The 18,426-nt window shown below is 44.9% G+C and overlaps 1 protein-coding gene across 1 annotated transcript in view; it reads left to right on the plus strand.

The window, feature by feature from the left end:
• The window catches only part of LAMA3 (laminin subunit alpha 3), a 267,946-nt gene extending 250,972 nt beyond the window's left edge, over positions 1–16,974 (plus strand). Inside the window, 8 exon segments of the mRNA XM_043558464.1 lie at positions 1,021–1,190; positions 4,968–5,151; positions 7,032–7,172; positions 10,907–11,066; positions 11,166–11,296; positions 13,703–13,796; positions 14,986–15,105; positions 15,835–16,974. Coding sequence (XP_043414399.1) covers positions 1,021–1,190; positions 4,968–5,151; positions 7,032–7,172; positions 10,907–11,066; positions 11,166–11,296; positions 13,703–13,796; positions 14,986–15,105; positions 15,835–15,980 — 1,146 coding nt within the window. The 3' untranslated portion in view covers positions 15,981–16,974.
• The last annotated feature ends 1,452 nt before the right edge of the window (positions 16,975–18,426 follow it).

Genomic DNA, 18,426 nt, shown 5'->3' on the forward strand with positions numbered 1-18,426 from the left:
TTTCTTTGGAAGCCTTTAGCCGTTAGCTCCAAAGTAAAATGGTTTACGGTAAGAAGATCTATAGGGTCACATAATGGACAGTTCAGGGACAGGTAGTGTTTGAGGCCTGGCCCATCTCAGCCCCATCCTGCGTAGTTCAGGGCTTCGTATCCTCACGGAATAATGCTCAGCACCAGACCCATGGATCAGCTCGTCTTTGTTAGCAAAGATGTATTTGTCAGAGGCCCCATCCCCTGTTTCCCCTCAAGGTTCATTGTCCAAGAGGGAAGTCACATGTTCATTCCTCAACCTGTCCCTGGCACAGCGAATCCCCGCCCTTCACTTTGACAAATAGAGAACCCAGCGGAGCACTGGGTCTTGTGGGGGCTGTGGACACATGATCGCAATCTGGGCTCCACAGAGCAGAGAAAACAGGAGAACAGCTGGAGAGTCTCGGTTTCTAACAATTTTTCCATCCCTATTTGATATTTATTAGTTATTTTTTGGCATTAAAACTCAGTTCTGTTCAAAAGCTCAACGTGTCATCTAGCCCAGGACACATTTCTGTGCGTAGGTCAATTCTGACTAACATGGAGACAGGCCATGCCTCCCTCCCCACCCCACACCTTCTGGTTCTTGCTCTCTGTTTCTTTCACTGTCCTGCTGCACAAACCCAAATGAATGGCTCCAAGGAGAGGTGGTAGGCTGGTGGCTCCGTGTCCTACTGGCTGGCATGGCATGGCATGGCATGCTGCTGCCAAATGCTGGCTCTCTCAAGGGACATGACGATTATTCCACAGCTCCATGGAGGGGAGGGACTCTGGATACCCGTGGGTCCCAGGTGCAGCAGCTGTCAGGAAAGAGACCAAACTTGTATTGGATGGGAAGAACATGCATCCTCCCCGAGGATGAATTCATCTCTATTGAATTAATCTCCTAGGATCACAGTAAAAACTGTGAGAGGCACTTAGCAAGATAAGTATTCTTTACTCTTCCCCCTGATGATTAGCTGTCCTCAGTATTTGCTTCTCTCCCTGGCAGCCATTGAGGGACACACCAGCGGCCTCTCCAAGGAGCATGGAGGTGTGGCGAGAGGCCCAGTCTTGCCGGCCACCTCCCCGGGCCCAGGCCAGTCATGGAGCCCTCAGGTTTGGGGACCGTCCCACCAGCCACTTGCTCTTCACGATTCCCCAGGAGTTGCTGGAACCCAGGTATTTGTTAATTTTCCTTCCCCCACACCAACTCAGAACGTGACTCGACAGTTGTGCCCCAGAGCAGGCTAGCCAGCGGGACACGATGCACCTGTCCCTAATGAAGCGGCACCACCACTTCTGTGAAAGAAGGTGCTGGCCCCCACGGGACAGGGAGCGTGACTGCCCAAGCATGCGCCCTCCCCGCAGCCGGAACGCACACACGGTGGGGGCTGCTCGGTGGCCAAAACAACCCTCCCAACCCCCAGCCAGCCCTGGTGGAGGATTGACGGTGTTCTAAAAATAAGACTGACACTTCTTTTCAAAGCTGCTATTTATCTCTGTTATAAATCACCTTTCTTGTCTGCATTCTATAGTCAGAGAAAAATAATCCTTTTAAGTAGACTCAGTGCCAGATAGATCATATTTAGAGACCACTTTTGGACTTCTTGTGCTAACAAGTCGCATCACTTTTGGGGAGGAGGAAGTGAAGACATATTAATTATGTTGGATAAAAGTAGGAAAACAAGGTTTGCCATTTTCATATGATTCAGAGACATAAATAACAAGGTGCCACAATTCTGTGATGGTTTATGTCCAGAAGCAGAATTTCCCAGGGGTCAAAAAGGCCTGGCTTTGAGACTGAGGTTCAGTCCCCACTCAGCCACTTGCTAGCTGTGTGACCTCGGGCCATTTGCCAGTTCGGTCCTCTGGGATGCACATTCAAGATGGGATTAGACGTGCAAGAGATGTATTGTTCCTGTGGGAGATAAAGATGGAGGGAGGGGGGCTGGCAGGGAGAGCCTTCGGCTGAGACGGGAATGGCGCCGTTAACCATGGGGCAGCAGCAAAGCAAAGGTCACCCCTTAGAAGAGTTGAGCATAAATGGCCTGGCTCTAGTTTTGCTGCTGAGCTCAGTTCTTGGCTGGGAGTCATCCATATGCCACTGCAGACCTGAGGGCACGGCAGAGGGGGGCTGCCAGCCACCGCACCCCCACAGCACGTTCACTCTGGAGCTTGGAGCAGCAAATCCGCGGACACCATAGGCTAGAGTTCAGCTTCTTTAAGCCTCAGCTTTCTCTCCGTAAACTTGGCATCATTATGCTTGTCTCGCATGTTTTTGCAAGTTGCTACATCTCTTTGAATCTCCATTTTCTCATCAGCTAAATGTTGATAATGCTTTCCTTGCAGGGAGGAGATGTAGTAGCTTGCAAGGGGCTGGCCCTCACGTACTCAATAAGCAAAGTGCACGATTCACAGGCAGATGTGAAGGCCGGAAAAGGGAAGGGTGGAGTTTGGAAGGAGAACCCTATGCCAGCAGCTCCCCAACTCCAGCTGGGATCCCTGATTTGCCAGAACTGTGCTAGTGGAGGCTAAGAAGTGGCGTCCCACTCAGTTATTAGCCCTTCCCGGGGCTACCTGTTGGGAGGAAGCCCCCACTCCCGCTGACTGTGCCCTTGGCCAAGCTGAGCTTAATGACCATGATCTCTGTGCAGATGCTCCCGGCCTCCCCTCCCACCTGCCTGGGCTCGGAGGCTTCTCTACCAGCTCTGCCCTCCCCTCTCCCTGCAAAGCCGCCTTCTGTCTTACATCTTCTCTCTCATCACGTTCCGTGTGGTGAGTCCTCTGGCTTCTTCTGAGGATTTGACCCCAGCACCTTCCCTTGCAACACTAAATTATATGTAATAAATGGGAAAACGAACATTTTTAAAGGGAAAGTGGAAAAGAGTAATCATTAGCAGATGTAACTTTTGAGTTATATTAATCTCAAATATTCTAGCAATCGGAGTGTATTTCCAGGATGCTACCAGTCCAGAATATGGGCTCTTCCATCGTTCTCATTCTAATTTATATCCTGGCAATTTTTGGCCTCTCCTTTAAAATGCTGCACCACTATTTTATCCTTGTGACGAATGCATAAAAATGCCACTTCACTCCCTGCCTTATTCTCCTATCCACCAGCAATGAAGCGTCATAGCTACAGTATCATATGCTGGGATTTGAATATAGTGCCGTCTTTTTTGGGTGTTAGTCAGTTAGCCTTTTATGAAAGAAAGCTGCTTTAAGAAATAACTCTGAAAAGCAAATGTCAAGTCTGATAACCAAGCCCACATATGTAAAGTACTTTAATTCTGTAGCAAGTTCGAATATCCTCCTTAAATTGGCTAACCCTCATTCTCTAAACCTCCGCACGCAGCTACACCAAGAGAAATATTGAGCGGTGTCACCATCTGGTTGGTTTAATTTAACAAATATAGATTTCTTTTTCATTTTGAAGAACATCACCCTCAAGGAAACTTGCTAATCTGAAAAATTAAAGCATCTCAGTGTTTGCTCAACCTCACAGTATTAAAAAGCAAAGAGAAGTAACAGTGTCATTTTTTTCTTCCGCTTCCTGGTTCTGCCTCTGAGTTTTCCATTTACCATTTCATTCAGCTATTCAGTTAACTATTCAGTTCAGCTGAACTATGCGTTGACTGCCTGCTGTGTCCAAGGCACTGGAGATAGAGCTTCAATCAGGAGAGACCTAGTTCCTGCCCTCTGTCTGGGTTGTGCTTAGACATAAACCAAAAGGAGTGGATGATGACAGCCTACTGGTAACCTGCGTCCTCCACCACCTTGTCACGCTGCACTTTTAGGTACCCCTGTCAGTGCACCCATGCATCAGAAACAGCTAAGAATGAAACATCCATCATTGTATTCCCAGTGCCCACCGCAGGGCCTCATACATACTACACTCTCATTAAATATTGTTGGATGAATGAATAAATGGGTGGATGGGTGGGTGGGTAAGTGAGTGAATGTGAGTTCTCCTGCAAAATTAATCTTGCTCAACCAGATGTCCATATGATAGGTAACCATCATGCAAAGGAATATTCACTTTCACTCTTTGCTTTTACTGTGTGATGCTTGCTTAATTCCTGTTCCATTGTAGCTGGGATATTAAGGTCCAGGAAACATAAAGGTGGATGGGAGAAGGTGGGTCTGTACTTTCCCGCCTCTGTGTTAAACATGTCTAACAGAAAGAAAATGCTTACCTGATGCTTAAATCAAATCCTTGTTATTCAAATTACTCCCCCCCACACACACACACACACACAACTTCCCCTTACAATGTTCCACTCCTTGCACATATACAAAATAGAATGATATTCACTGGGTTAAAAAGTGACTGGCTGCTAAGTGAAATGAGCTGTTAGTCACAGAAAGGCAAATACTGTGTAATTCCACGTATGTGAGAGACCTCAGTAGTCAAATTCAGAGAGACAGGAAGTAGAATGGCGGTCACCACTGGTACAGAGGGCAGGGAATGCAGAAGTGTTGTTTGCTGGGTACAGAGTTTCAGTCTTGCAAGGTGAAAAGAGTTCTGGACACTGGTTGCACAGTCATGTGAATGTACTTAATGCTGCTATACACTTTATAAAGGTTGAAATGGCAAATGATGTATATAACTTACCATGATCTGTTTAAGTGCAGACTTTTTTTAAACAGTAGGGCATCTTCGTTCTTGCCATATGCTGGAGCTTACACCGCCGTCTAGGTTTGCCCTAGAGTTTGCTCATTATTCCCCAATATAGTAAGAAAATTATACATAAAACTTTTAATAGCTGGGCTACAATGGCTTTTAAAAATTTCTAAAGAAATAGGTCATTTAATCAGTACATGCCTTAGTTCATGCATTTGAATCATGGGGGTTTGGGTGTCTGTGCCTCATCCCCTCTCCTGGCTTCAGGGACTCAGAAGAACACTAAACACGTCTATTCTCCTTCTTTGCTTTTTGCTTTATTTTCCTGACAGGTCACTGTTTGCTGTGGACGTGCGGACAGCCTCCTCCAGAGGGCTCGTGTTTTACACGGGCACTAAGAGTTCCTATATGGCTCTTTATCTTTCAAAGGGACGACTCACCTTTGCTTTGGGGGCAGAAGGGAAAAAGCTGAGGCTCAAAAGCAAAGAGAAGTGCAATGATGGGAAATGGCACACGGTAAGACCTGGGGCTGTGTGAGCCCCTCCCCCTGCTACAGAATTCACTATGGAGTACCTGGAAAGGAGTGTACACATTCTGCCAGCCACAGAAGCACAGCGCTGGGAGAGCCCGTGTGGCCGGAGGCACTGGGCACCCCCATGTCTTCGCACAGGAAATGGCTGCATGTGCTGGGCGAGGATGTTGTGCACGGATGCCTCAGTGCCCAGATGGGCTTTACTGACCACTTCTTCGGGGTCCTCGCCCTGCCTCCCTGGGCTGTGTCCCCTACCCGCTTCCCACCCCTGCTTCCTGGACAATTTCTGTCTGTCAAGACCATGTCTGGGTCTCCAGGCCCCTCTCTGAGCCTGGAATGCCTTCTGGATAGCACAAGCTTAAAGACCGAGATCTCTAGCATTCCAGATCTTCCCTGAAGGCATCCAGATTTGAAGAAAAATTCAATTTAAGACAAAAGGGACCTTTTTTTTTTTTTCCTGATGAGGGAACTAGATCTCAAAAAACGTAAGCAGCTTGACAAGTTATATTCACTTAGTCTTTCAACAAATATTTAATGAGCTGCCATCCTAGAGCACATAAACAAATATACCCAATATAATGTCAGATATTGGTAGGTGCTTGGAGAAAGCATTAGAGCAAGGTAAGGAAGTGGCTGAGTGTGGGAACGATTTCAGATAGGGTAGTAAAACAAAACTTCCTTTGGGAGGTGACAGTCACTTGAAGTTATAGAAAGGGTGATCCAGGCAGAGGGAACAGCAAGCCCAAAGACCCTGAGATAGGGATCAGTTGAGTGAACAGAACAGAAAGGATAAGAGATGGGATTCAAGAATGAGGCAGGGCCCAGATCATACCAGCTTTGAAACCAAGGTGAGGACTCAGATTTTATTCTGAGTGTCTCTGATGCTTCTGAAGACTATTAAACTAAAAAAGGACCATTGCATGAACAGATGTATATTTTCAAAGCTGCCTTTAGCTTGAAGAGATGAAGTGGGGGTAAGCATGGAAGTAAGGCAGCCAGATGGACGCTACTGCCTTTGCTTCAAGAGTCCTCCACGATCGTGGATAGAAGTGCACTGTCCAGAATGTGCTCTGAAAACCGAGAGGGTTTGCTGGTGGATTGGACGTGGAATGTGAGAGAAAGAGGAGTCAGTATCAAGTCCTGTGATTTGGGGCCAGCAGTTGGGTCAACAGAGGGACTGGTACTGGGACGCAGGAGCTGTGGCCAGGAAGGGAGCATTTTAGAACTGGGGAAGAGGATGGGTTCTGCTGTGAACATCCTTGGGGTGAGTTGCCTGTCAGACATTCAAGCCCAGCTGTCAGTAGACGGGTGGAGAGGCCAGAGGTCACAGCTGGGAGTATAAGTTGGGGAGTCATTAATGAATAGTCTCGTAGCCATGAGATGGCAGGGTCCACCCCAGACATTTAGCAAAGAGTTTAAAATGTGTGCTCCCTTTTAGTAAAGAAGTAGCCACTGGCCCCTTGCTCCAAGAGCCGTGTGGAAGGGAGATGTTTCCCTTCTTAGCTCTGCACAAACTATTCCTTCCCCTTTGTTGCCTGGGTGTGTCTTCATTTATACTCCTGTGGCTCTTCATTTGTTTCTCTTTTGCATAAGTTTCTAGATCAAGTGTATCTTTTTAGTAGTTGACTTTCAAGGAATCCTTTTTTTCAAATTTCACTTTTCTAGCTTACTCTATTCAATATCCACCATAATCTCACAAAATGGTGACGATGATGACAATATTAGGGAGAAAATTTTCTAATTTTTTAAAGCTCCTTGAAGAAAAAGAAAAACATTGTTTAAAAAATGTGCTGTGACCAATAATAAAATACATCACCAATTGTCAAAGATAAAAAACGATTAATTTATCTTCTTTACTCTTAAGGTGGTGTTTGGGCAAGATGGAGAAAAGGGGCACTTGGTTGTGGATGGTCTGAGGGCCCAGGAAGGAAGTTTGCCTGGAAATTCCACCTTCGGCCTCAGAGCACCAGTTTACCTGGGATCACCTCCCTCATGGAAACCAAAGGTAAATATTTATGTTTCACCAACACACAAAAGATGCTCAGCGTCGCTCATCATCAGGGAAATGCAAATCAAAAGCACAATGAGATATCCCCTCACCCTTGACAGAAAGGCTGTTATCAAAAAGACAAGAAATAACAAGAGCTGGTGAGGAAATGGAGAAAAAGGAACTCTCACGCACTGTTGGGGGGGGGGGGGGCGGGGAATGCAAACTGGAATAGCCAGCATAGAAAATAGTGTGGAGGTTACTCAGAAAATTAAGAAGAGAAATACTGTGCAATCTAATAATTCCACTGCTGGGTATTTACCCAAAGAAAACAAAGACACTAATTTGAAAAGATCTATGCACCCCTATGTTTATTGCAGCATTATTTACAATAGCCAAGATATTGGACACAGCCCAAGCATCCACTGATAAATAAATAGATGAAGAAGTGGGACATATATACAATGAAATATTACTCAGCCATAAAAAAGAATGAAATATTGACATTTGTGACAACATGGCTGGACCTAGAGGCTATTTTGCCAAGTGAAATAAGTCAGACAGAGAAAGACAAATATCATATGATTTCACTCATATGTAGAATCTTAAAAAAAAAAACCAAAACAAATGAATAAACAAGCAAAAAAGAAATAAACTCATAAATATAGAGAACAAACTGGTGGTTGGCAGAAGTCGGTGGGGTGGTGGGGGGCGGGGGAGGGTGGCAGATGGGCCAAATAGGAGAAAGGAATTAAGAGGTCCAAACTTCCAGTTGTAAAATAAATAATTCACCAGGATAAAAAGTACAGCATTGGGAACCTGGTCAATAATATTGTAATAACTGGGGCGCCTGGGTGGCGCAGTCGGTTAAGCGTCGGACTTCAGCCAGGTCACGATCTCGCGGTCCGTGAGTTCGAGCCCCGCGTCAGGCTCTGGGCTGATGGCTCAGAGCCTGGAGCCTGTTTCCGATTCTGTGTCTCCCTCTCTCTCTGTCCCTCCCCCGTTCATGCTCTGTCTCTCTCTGTCCCAAAAATAAATAAAAAACGTTGAAAAAAAATTTTTTTAAAAAATAATAATATTGTAATAACTTTGTATGGTGACAAATGGTAACCACACAGCATGGTGAGCATTTCATGCCAAAAACAGTCGTGCTTCAGAACTGTATATAAAAATAATTCACCTTATAATATAATCATGAAAGTGGTTAGAAGGTACAAACTTCCAGGGGCACTTGGGTGGCTCAGTGGGTTAAGCATCCTACTTTGGCTCAGGTCATGATCTCACGGCTCTTGGGTTCGAGACCTGTGTCAGGCTCTGTGTTGACAGCTCAGAGCCTAGAGCCTGCTTCAGATTCTGTGTCTCCCCCTCTCAATGCCCCTTCCCCACTCACATCCTCTCTCTCTGTCTCCAAAAAATAAACATTAGAAAAAAAATTTTTTAAATGAAGGTACAAACATCCAGTTATAAAATAAATAAAATGAATAAGTCTTGGGATATAAGGCATGGCGACCACAGTTAATAGTTAATAATACTGTATTCTATATTTGAAAGTTGGTAAGAAAGTAAATCATAAAAGTTCTTACCATAAGAAAAAAAAGTTTGTAATTATGTGTAGCGATGGATGTTAATTGGACTTATTATGGTATTCACAGCACTAATTATATATAGAATCACTATGCTGCACACCTGAAAAAAATATAATGTTATATGTCAATTATATCTTAATTAAAACATTTTAATCGGTAATCATTATAATTATATAAGATATTCAAGAATCTCAAAATACTTTAAAATTTTCTTTTAATGTTTATTTATTTTTGAGAGAGAAAGAGAGTGTGAGCAGGGGAGGGGCAGAGAGAGAGGGAGAGACAGAATCTGAAGCAGCCTCCAGCATGTCATAAAGTAGTGTTTTGCTTTATTATATATTACACATATATACATGCATATTATATATTATATACATATACAATACATGTATAATACATATATACTATACATATATGTACTGTATGTATTATGTATATGTATAATATGTAATAAAGTTATATATAATTGCCATATATTAATACTACATATAATATTCTATAATATGCATTATATAATGAATATTATATGATATATAATATATATGTGATATATTGTATAATACATGCATAATATATAGCATTAATTGCTAAGGAGAATCCTCAATGTAAATGTTTGCTTTTCTGCAACCTCTGTATGTAACTATTTCCCTCTCAGAGAAATCACAGGATGGGGTAGCTATTCAAGAGCACAGTATGGATATTCTTTTGTCCTGGATAAGTCATAGTCAGCATCCTAATCTATGGGACAATCTGTAGTACCCCATTTATATCATTCTTAGGAACCAAGTTTCTTTTTGCAACATCCCCTCCACCCGAGGATGCAAACCACGGGTTACTCTGCTCCACATCGTTTCAGAGGGCAGGCAACATCCAGTCAATGTCTGCCTCTGAGTACCACAACCTGCAGTCGCCCTTAGGGATTCAGTGTTAGGCGATGACCTTCCCTGCAGAGTCTGAGCTTGGTTTCAGATACAGGCTCTTCATTGCATAAGGTGGTAAATTTTAAGAAACTAAAAATTTCATAGGGAGTCCAGTCGGTAGTTTATTGTTGACACTGACACCATATGCATCCCTAATATCACCATGTCTTAAAATTATCACATAGTGCATCTGTTGTGTAGGATTCCAGGGTCCTAAAAGCATTTATTTTGGAAGGGAGTCTAAGGATTTTATTCAGTGATTCTTCAATTTTTTTTGAAAAAAATTTTAAAAGTTACAGTCTTTTGGGGCACCTGGGTGGCTCAGTCAGTTAAGCATCTGGCTTCGGCTCAGGTCATGATCTGGCAGTTCGTGGGTTCGAGGCTCTCATTGGGCTCTCTGCTGACAGCTTGGAGCCTGGAGCCCGCTTCGGATTCTGTGTCTCCTTCTCTTTCCGTTCTTCCCCCACTCATGCTCTGTCTCTCTCTCAAAAATAAATTTTAAAAAATTTAAAGAGAAAAGGTAGTCTTTCTTCCCAGGAAAATGCACATGCAGAGAGCATCTGCTATATAATTTAAGAGATCACAGAACCCTGGAGGTGCACGCAGGGGCCCTAGGTGAGGAGCCCTTGTTCCAGGCCACCTTTGGGTGCTCCATGCATGCCCACTGATGCTATGCCTTGTGTCTTATTTTAACTCCACAGCATTCATGATTTGTTGGTGGTGCACTGAGCCCAACAATTTAGGAAGCTTTTTTGCACTTTATTATTTTTGGAATGTTTTGGCCTCTTTTTCAGTCAGCTGCCCTGCATTAAGCAATCGCATAGGCTCATTAAACTCTAAGAAGTGGTTTGTACCTGCAAAGAGACAGTGATATCTATATACTGGAAGGCAGAGATTTCCCTTGTTGTAGCCCTGTCATGTGGACCAGGGTCAGGTCACTGACCAGCACTAGCTAGCGACCTCCACTGCCCTTGCCCCTTGCATACATACCACTTGGTGCCCTCAAACTTTGGCCTCAAACTTCGGCCACCCACCGGACGTCTGGTATCCAGGGTTTTCTAGGCAGTGTGAGCAGGGAGCCAAATGCAACAGTCAGGCCCACCTGACTCTCTGAAGCAGGATGGATGAATTCTGCCCCCCCCAAACCCCTTTGGCAGACAGTTGCCCTGCCTTTAACCTTGGCTGCCCATATGTCTCTGGGAGTTGTGGCTTAATAAAGTTTGCTTTCTCTTCTGCTTGGTTGCAGAGCCTCCCCCCAAACAGCTTTGTGGGATGCCTGAGGAACTTTCAGTTGAATCTGAAACCCCTAAACACCATTGCTGCAAGCGTTGCTGTGTCCCCCTGCTTGAGTGGCTCTGTGGAGAAAGGCATTTATTTCTCCCAAGAAGGAGGTCATATCATCCTGGGTAAGGGGCAGTTTGGAACAGTTTATGTCTTTGAGTCTGAAGAACTCCATCCTTTTTCTTGAATTACGATGTTTTAACTGTTTTACTTTCTTTTGGAAGCTAATTCTGTGTTATTGGGGCCGGAATTTAAGCTTGTCTTCAGCATTCGCCCAAGAAGCCTCACTGGCATCCTAATGCACGTCGGAAGTCAGCCCGGGAAGCACCTATGTGTTTATATGGAGGCAGGAAAGGTGCGTACAGTTTGATGACAGCGGGGGGACGGGATCTATGGGTTTGCATTAGGACCACATTCATTTCTGGAGACCACAGTAGGTGGAGTTGTGACGGAGTGGGATCCAATCTTGTTTTAAGAGACCTGACTTCAGGGTCGCCTGGGTGGCTCAGTTGGTTAAGCATCTGATTCTTGGTTTCAACTCAGGTCACAATCTCACAACTTCATGGGTTTGAGCTCTGGGTCCCGGCTCTGCACTGGCAGTGTGGAGCCTCCTTGGGATTCTCCATCTCCCCGCCCCTCTCTGCCCTTCCTCCTCTCACGCTCTCTCTCTGTCTCTCTCTCAAAAAAAAAAAAAAAAAAGAGACCCGACTTGAGGGCTAACTTACTATTTTCCTTTAACAAGTCATTTGGTCATTGTGTTTCCTGTTCATCATCTTGGGCTGAATTCTAACTGCACCACTTAGTTATATGGCCCTGGAGAAGTTACTTCACCTCTTTAAGACTCTGTCTTTAAAATGTGGATAATAATGTTTATATCTCAGGGCTTTTGACAAGAGAATAGCAACTATGATACGCAATAAATGTTCATTTTTCTCTCCTCCCCTTCACCCTTGTCATATCTCTACTTTTATTCATAAGGGCAGCACCAGAACTCATGAGATAGTTGTTCTCACCAGCTGTCTACACGATGTCATGCCCACGCCCATGGCCTGGTATCCACTGAATCAGTTTCAGATTTTCCTTATGCTCCCTATACCACTCACTAACCTATCTGGTCCCTGCAGCCAAGCTGGCCCCAGGTCTCTCCGCTCCAGGCTTCCTTTGGCTTAAAGGGATTCCTCCTTCAGGGGACACTTCTCCTGCTTCATCCTGCCTGTCACTCGGGGGCCTGGCCAATACCCCAGTTTCACCACCAGGTTATATCTCTTTCCTTTTCAAAAACTCTTTTAAAAACCAAATCGTTCCAGGAAGGCCTCAAGGCCAAGATTGATAATGTTAAAGAGCAGCAATTCAACCGAATAAATCTGAAGATCTGATTGACTTTATTAATTGATTCATGAATCAGGCAGCATCCCATCTAGCAAATAGAGAGAAGTCTGAGGAGTTGTACAAAATGGAAGGTTTTTATAGGAATGACGGTGGGGCAAGGAACTCATTAGCAAAAGAAAAGAAAGGACTGTTCCAGGCAAGGTTACCTTCCATTTAGAGGAAAGCGTCTTATTAGGTAGATTACCTTACATTTCTTTGGGGGGTTGGAGAAGTCCATGTGACAGGTTGTCATTGGTGCTGTTCAGAAAATTCCTGACTGACCTATCATGACCACATTTCTGGGGAAGGTTGAAGCTTCAGTTGGGTTAGATATTAAGCACTGGTTTGGTGAGTCGGCCTAAGTGGCTCCATTTTGGGCCTGTGATCTTCTATTTAGCCATAATATGCCATTTTCCTTTACTTCTACCCTTCCACAGCTTAACTGTGAGGGGGAAACTAGAGAAGGAAATAAAATAGCCCAAACTCCTAGAACATATTCTATTTGAGGTGCAGCCTTTAAGTCTGAGCAGGCCTCTGGTAGGCCAGAGGAGCAAGCAACTACCTGCTTGCTGGCCTTGAGAGAAGGCTGGCTTTTCAGGGGAGCGGGGCGGTAGGGCTCCACGAGAGCTTCTGGAGAGGAAATAATCGCATACGCAAAAATCAAGACACGATGACCTTCATAACAGCAGTGACATTGTTTAGCTGGAAAATTGCCTGAGAATTGGCCTTGCTGTCTAGCTACATGCAAATTAAATGCAAATTAGTTACCAATTTCCTTATTTTAGTCCTGGTATTTGTTCACCTTGGTTCAGCCCTTGGCCCTGGTCCAGAGAGTGGGACTGTGGGATTCTGCACGCTAGCATGAGTGCCTGACCCCTGACACGTGCCCAGTACAAGTGCAATCAGTTAGCTTGCTGAATTCCTTGAGCTACAACCCTACGGCATGCATTCATGGAATTATTCTAATTGTCTGGCCCTCGCAGCAGGGCGTAGGCCTCAGCCAGCATTTTTGCCTTCCAAATTTTGCGTCCTTCTAAACAGAACTGTGGCCGCAGTTGCCTATCAATAGCTTGAGGAGGATCTTCCCTGCTGATCAGTGACCTTTGAGTAGAGCCTGACAGAGGAGGGGTTTGGATTGGGAGGGAAGAGCTCGTCACCTTTGGCAGCAACTTCAGGCCTGGCCTTGGCTTTGCAGCTTGTTCCTGGAAGGGACTCAGCAGAGAGATTCTTGCAAAGCCTTGGCCCTCCTGTGATCACCTGGTGCGAGAGGGAGGGGCCACCTCTAAGGTGCTTCAGGGCCCTCAGGGTGACAAGCGGTGGGAAGGAAAGAAGGCAGGGAAGTTGGCTCCAGCAGCCTTTCTGAAGGAAATAGGAAAATGCATATGTCTTCCAGGTCACGGCCTCTGTGGACAGTGAGGCGGGGGGCATCTTGACATCAGTTACACCAAAGCAGTCTCTGTGTGACGGGCGGTGGCACTCGGTGACAGGTATGATGTCCAGTGGCCTGTTGTTCACACCCTGAAACAGTGTCCCTTTCCATCTGGATTTGAATGTCCCGGATACAGCCTCGCTTTATCAATCCATTAGCATATGACCCGGCTCAGTCCACCAGACTGACATGGTGAGAAGATGTCCATTCTCAGCCCTGGCTGCATTTATGCAATTCGTGGCTGCTGCAACCTGTTCTCTGTAACATACAGAGAATTTTCTTTTTGAGCTCAGAAAACTGATAATCTGTGTTTGCAAGGCGGTATAACATTATGATTTAGATTTTGGCTCTGAAATCAAAAGGAACAGAGATCACATCTCAGTTCCGGCCCTTACCTAAGTGACCTTGGGCAAGCCACTTAATTGCTCTTTATCTTCAGTTTCCCCCCTCAACACAATGGAGATAAAAATAGGGCCCACCTCCCAGGGTGGTGAAAATCAAATGGGACAATGTATGTAAAGTGCACAACAGTGTCCAATATGCAGTAAGTGCCCAGGAAGTATTTGCTCTTGCTATTGTTCAAGTCCATTTAATACTACTGCAAACGATTTAGACAAACCACTGGGAGGAGATTAGGCATAGCCTCCCAAACCAAATCTGCTGTTTTATGAATAACTTGTGCACATTGGTTTGGTAATATATTAAACCGTATTGGCTAACATACCTTTTCAAAAAAGAAGAGTAGTCTCTTGTCTAATTTGAATGCTGACTACATTGCAATTAGTTAGGATTGTTCACACTGGAGGAATTTTATTTGGAGGGTCAAAAGTGACTCAGTTTTCAGAAGTCAGAATCTCCTTGGAAGGAAGCTAAGATCTCGTGAAATAAAGATGGCTTCTGGAGAGAGCAGCTGGAATCCCAACTCATTCAACTTATAACCAAGCTGTCTTGTCAGGCTCCTCAATGCTTGAGAGTCACAATCTCTTATCTGGGAAAGAAGAGTGACCATATCTTCCTCACAGATTTATTTGAAGGATTAAATCCTGCAACGTATGTGAAAGCATCTAAATCCCACTTAGTGTTGAAAAACTAGTTGAATTTGTGTCTAGGTTGATGGAATTCCTAGCAATAGTGTTGTCACAGCAATGGGTTGAAAAGAAGCCCGTGGTGAAGCCCTAGTGTAGTCATTAAACATTGGGCAGGGCTGTCCTCAGGTAATCAACCTGACCAGCTTCCTTTCCCACCAGTCACCATAAAACAACACATCTTGCACCTGGAACTGGACACAGAGAATAGCTACACAGCTGGACGGCTCCCCTTCCCACCTGCCAGCACTCAGGAGCCACTGTACATTGGAGGCATTCCAGGTAACTCTTGTCCTGGCTTCTACACCCACGTTGCCCCACGTCAGCTCTTAACATTTCCATCTTAACCGAACAAATCAGTGCCCCAGCCATGGGTTATTAGCTGGGCAGCCGTTGGCTGGACAGTGGAGACAGTGAGGCTCTTTGCTCCAACACATGGGAAAACCCAATTGGTAGCAATGGGCACATTGTATAGCCCAGACCACATTGCTGCTGCTTCTCCTGTCCCAAGCCTGTCGTTCATAAGCCTCTCTTAAGAGGCTACCTTTACCTACAAGCCTGATAGCAGCAAAGAATCAGGAAAGGGGCTAAAAACTGGTCTCTCCTCCCCAGACATTTAGTTTTACTGATGAGTTATTAAGCTTTGCGGGCCAGAATGGGAGAACCAGGCAGGTTCTGGAATTTTGCCTGGAAAGAGCCTTGTCATTCTTCCTTGTTTGATGTTCCTCCAGAGAGTTTGTTAATTTTATGGGTCTTCCATGACCCATAAAAAGCACTAGTGTTCAGAGTTATTATCTATTGATTTGGGCTGTGGAATTTGCTTCTTTGAAGAACTTGAAGAATAAGTAGCCTTGTTGGTGATTTATCACAGCAGGCACGGGCGTGGGGTGCCAGCTCAAAGGAGGAGGTGACTGGCTGGCCTGAGATCCTCGGTCCCTTTAGCTCTAATAAGACAATTTTCTAAATTGGGCACATTCACACTCATGGAATGCCTCTCCTTTTCTCTTGAAGCCCATTTGAAGACACTGAAGCTCCCTGTGTGGAAATCATTTTTTGGCTGTCTGAAGAATATTCAAGTCAACCACATTCCTATCCCTGTCACTGAAGCCATGGATGTCCAGGGATCTGTCAGTCTGAATGGCTGTCCTGATCACTAACACAAACCTATCAGACAGCAAGGGAAGTCACCTTCAAAAGCACAGTTACCCAACATACCTCCCTGTCTCTGCTCAAGATCATTCTTGACTTAAGACACCATCTAGATGGGATGAACAGCAAGTCTAATTTCGTACTCTGACCATGCACACCCATCATTTTGGCACTCAGTGTTACCCGTGTATTTATAAAAATTCCATGTCTTGAAGGTGATGAACAACTTGTTACATGCTTTGGTAATATCATTTTCCACTAAACATTAAATGCCTTTTAAAGGACATTATTTTCCACCTGGTAAAAAAATAAATATCTTTTAAAGCACTTTAAAAACACAAAAATTGACATGTGTTATGGGGTTGTAACTTAATGGGGTTAAATAAATGCAGTGTACTCTTTAAATGGGGACGTTTGATTAGCATTAAGCCAATGGCTTGTTGGCCACTGTTAATCATACTAATTCTTTAGCACCTGTTCAGTGTGCTACCCACAACACAGTTTTCTACAGATAATTATGAAGCACAGACGTGTGTGGCACCGTGTGTGCTCAGTGTTGGATATACCGTCCGGCAGAAGACATAATTCCTGCCCTGAAGGAATATGCAGTCCAACTTGGGAGACACACAATATTCACAAAATAGTAAATAACTAACAAACCGAATTAATGGACCTATATTTCCCCTTGGCTTCCCATGTACAGTCTGCTACCAACCAAGTCTAGATTATGACATCAATTCCTTGAGGGCAAAAACTATCCCATAGGGGAGCGGAGATGGATATACATTCTATAATTAAAGCTTTGTGTGGCAAGCTAACAGAAGTCAACAGGAAGGAGGAATCACTTCCTGTTTAATCTACAATGAGACATGTACTAGACCAATATAATTAACCAGCACCGCTCTTCCTAATGAAGAAGACTATGTAAGCATTTCTGTGTCTTCTACATAGTGTTTGTCCCTCAGAAGAAAAAAGAATAAATCTAAACTTTGGATATGGTCATCCTCTGTGGTATCCTTACACCTACCTGCCCTCCACCTCTGAAATGGAGCCACATTCTCTTCAACTCAGTGCTCTTCTTTGACCGTCACACTGCAGTCCTGTGGGCATGCTTTCTAACACCTGTATCTATGCAACCATGGAATATTCTCCAGGAGAGGTAGCAGGTTCCCCATTACAGGGAGTATTCAACAGTGGCTGGCTGGTAGGCCTTAGCGATGCTATGCTGACTCAGGGATTGAATTACATGACCTTAAGTTATATGTTTTCTGAAATCATTGACTTTTAACTGGAAACTTCCATCAGTTATTTACCACCCAGATTCTGAGTCTTCATGAAGAGCATCCATTGTACCCGTCTTGGCACTAACTACACTAAATGGGTGGTTCTCTCTTTGGCTTCCTGGCGTTAATCTAATTGACTCTACAGAGTTATTTATTCGTGCTGATTATTCCTGAGCCCTTCCTAGATTCATCATAAAGGGACGGCAAATTCACCTAATACCGCTGGTTTTCCTTCCATTTTGTAATAGCTTGAAGACCAGCTGTCCATCTGCCTTTTCTGAGTATAATCCCAGCCACCAGAAGGCACAGAGTGTCAAGACAGAATGACAGTTAAGGAAACAGAAAGCCCTCAGCATGCCTGTTCTCAGATCATAAATGTGTGTTCCCTGAAAGGAACGTTTACAGCTCTTAACTAAACCATCAGCACAATTATTTGTAAACTGTGACGTGCCATACAGATATTATCACTGGTGTCCTCTCCCTGGCTCAAAGTCTCTCACAACTTGGGCTGACCTTGGGCTGAGAGGCTAAGTAGGGACAGTGGGTGCACTGGTGGCCGGCTCTGGCCAGGTCATGAGAGGTCCACAGTTGGTGTCCTTCCAGTCAGGGGAAAATGGGGCCTGCACTGTGAGAAAGCCAACAGCACGGCACTATTCCCTGAACAGTCACTTCAGGGACATCAGGTGACTAGGAAGCAGTCATGCGTGTGCCTTCATGGGCTGCTTCCTGTAGCATCTCCCAGGGCACCTCTTGACCTCATTTCTCAGTACAAGGGGGGTTGAGTTTTTGTCACACTGGCAATAACCCCGTGGCAGAGGACGATGGCCCTGGACAGAACATGCTGACGTTCCCCTCCTCCCGTGTGGGAAGTGGTCTCACTTCCCCACAGAGACCTTTGACTCAGCTCCTTTCTGTGCCACCCCCCACGCCGTGTTGCGCTGCAAAATCCCCAAGCCCCAGCTCTGCCCTCCCTACCACATGGACTCCTGTCTCTCTCCCAGCTCCCGGGGCTCTCCAACTTTAGGTAAGTCAGTGCTAGCCCCAGAAAGGCCAGATTCTTTCTTACAAATGATAGGCTTAAAGCCAGCATATGAGTGGAACCACTTCTAAATAGCATTATTGTATTGAATACAACTGGCATATGTGTTCATTATAGAAAAATGAGAATATG

This window comes from Prionailurus bengalensis, chromosome D3 (assembly GCF_016509475.1).
Source record: "Prionailurus bengalensis isolate Pbe53 chromosome D3, Fcat_Pben_1.1_paternal_pri, whole genome shotgun sequence".
Lineage (NCBI taxonomy): Eukaryota > Metazoa > Chordata > Mammalia > Carnivora > Felidae > Prionailurus > Prionailurus bengalensis.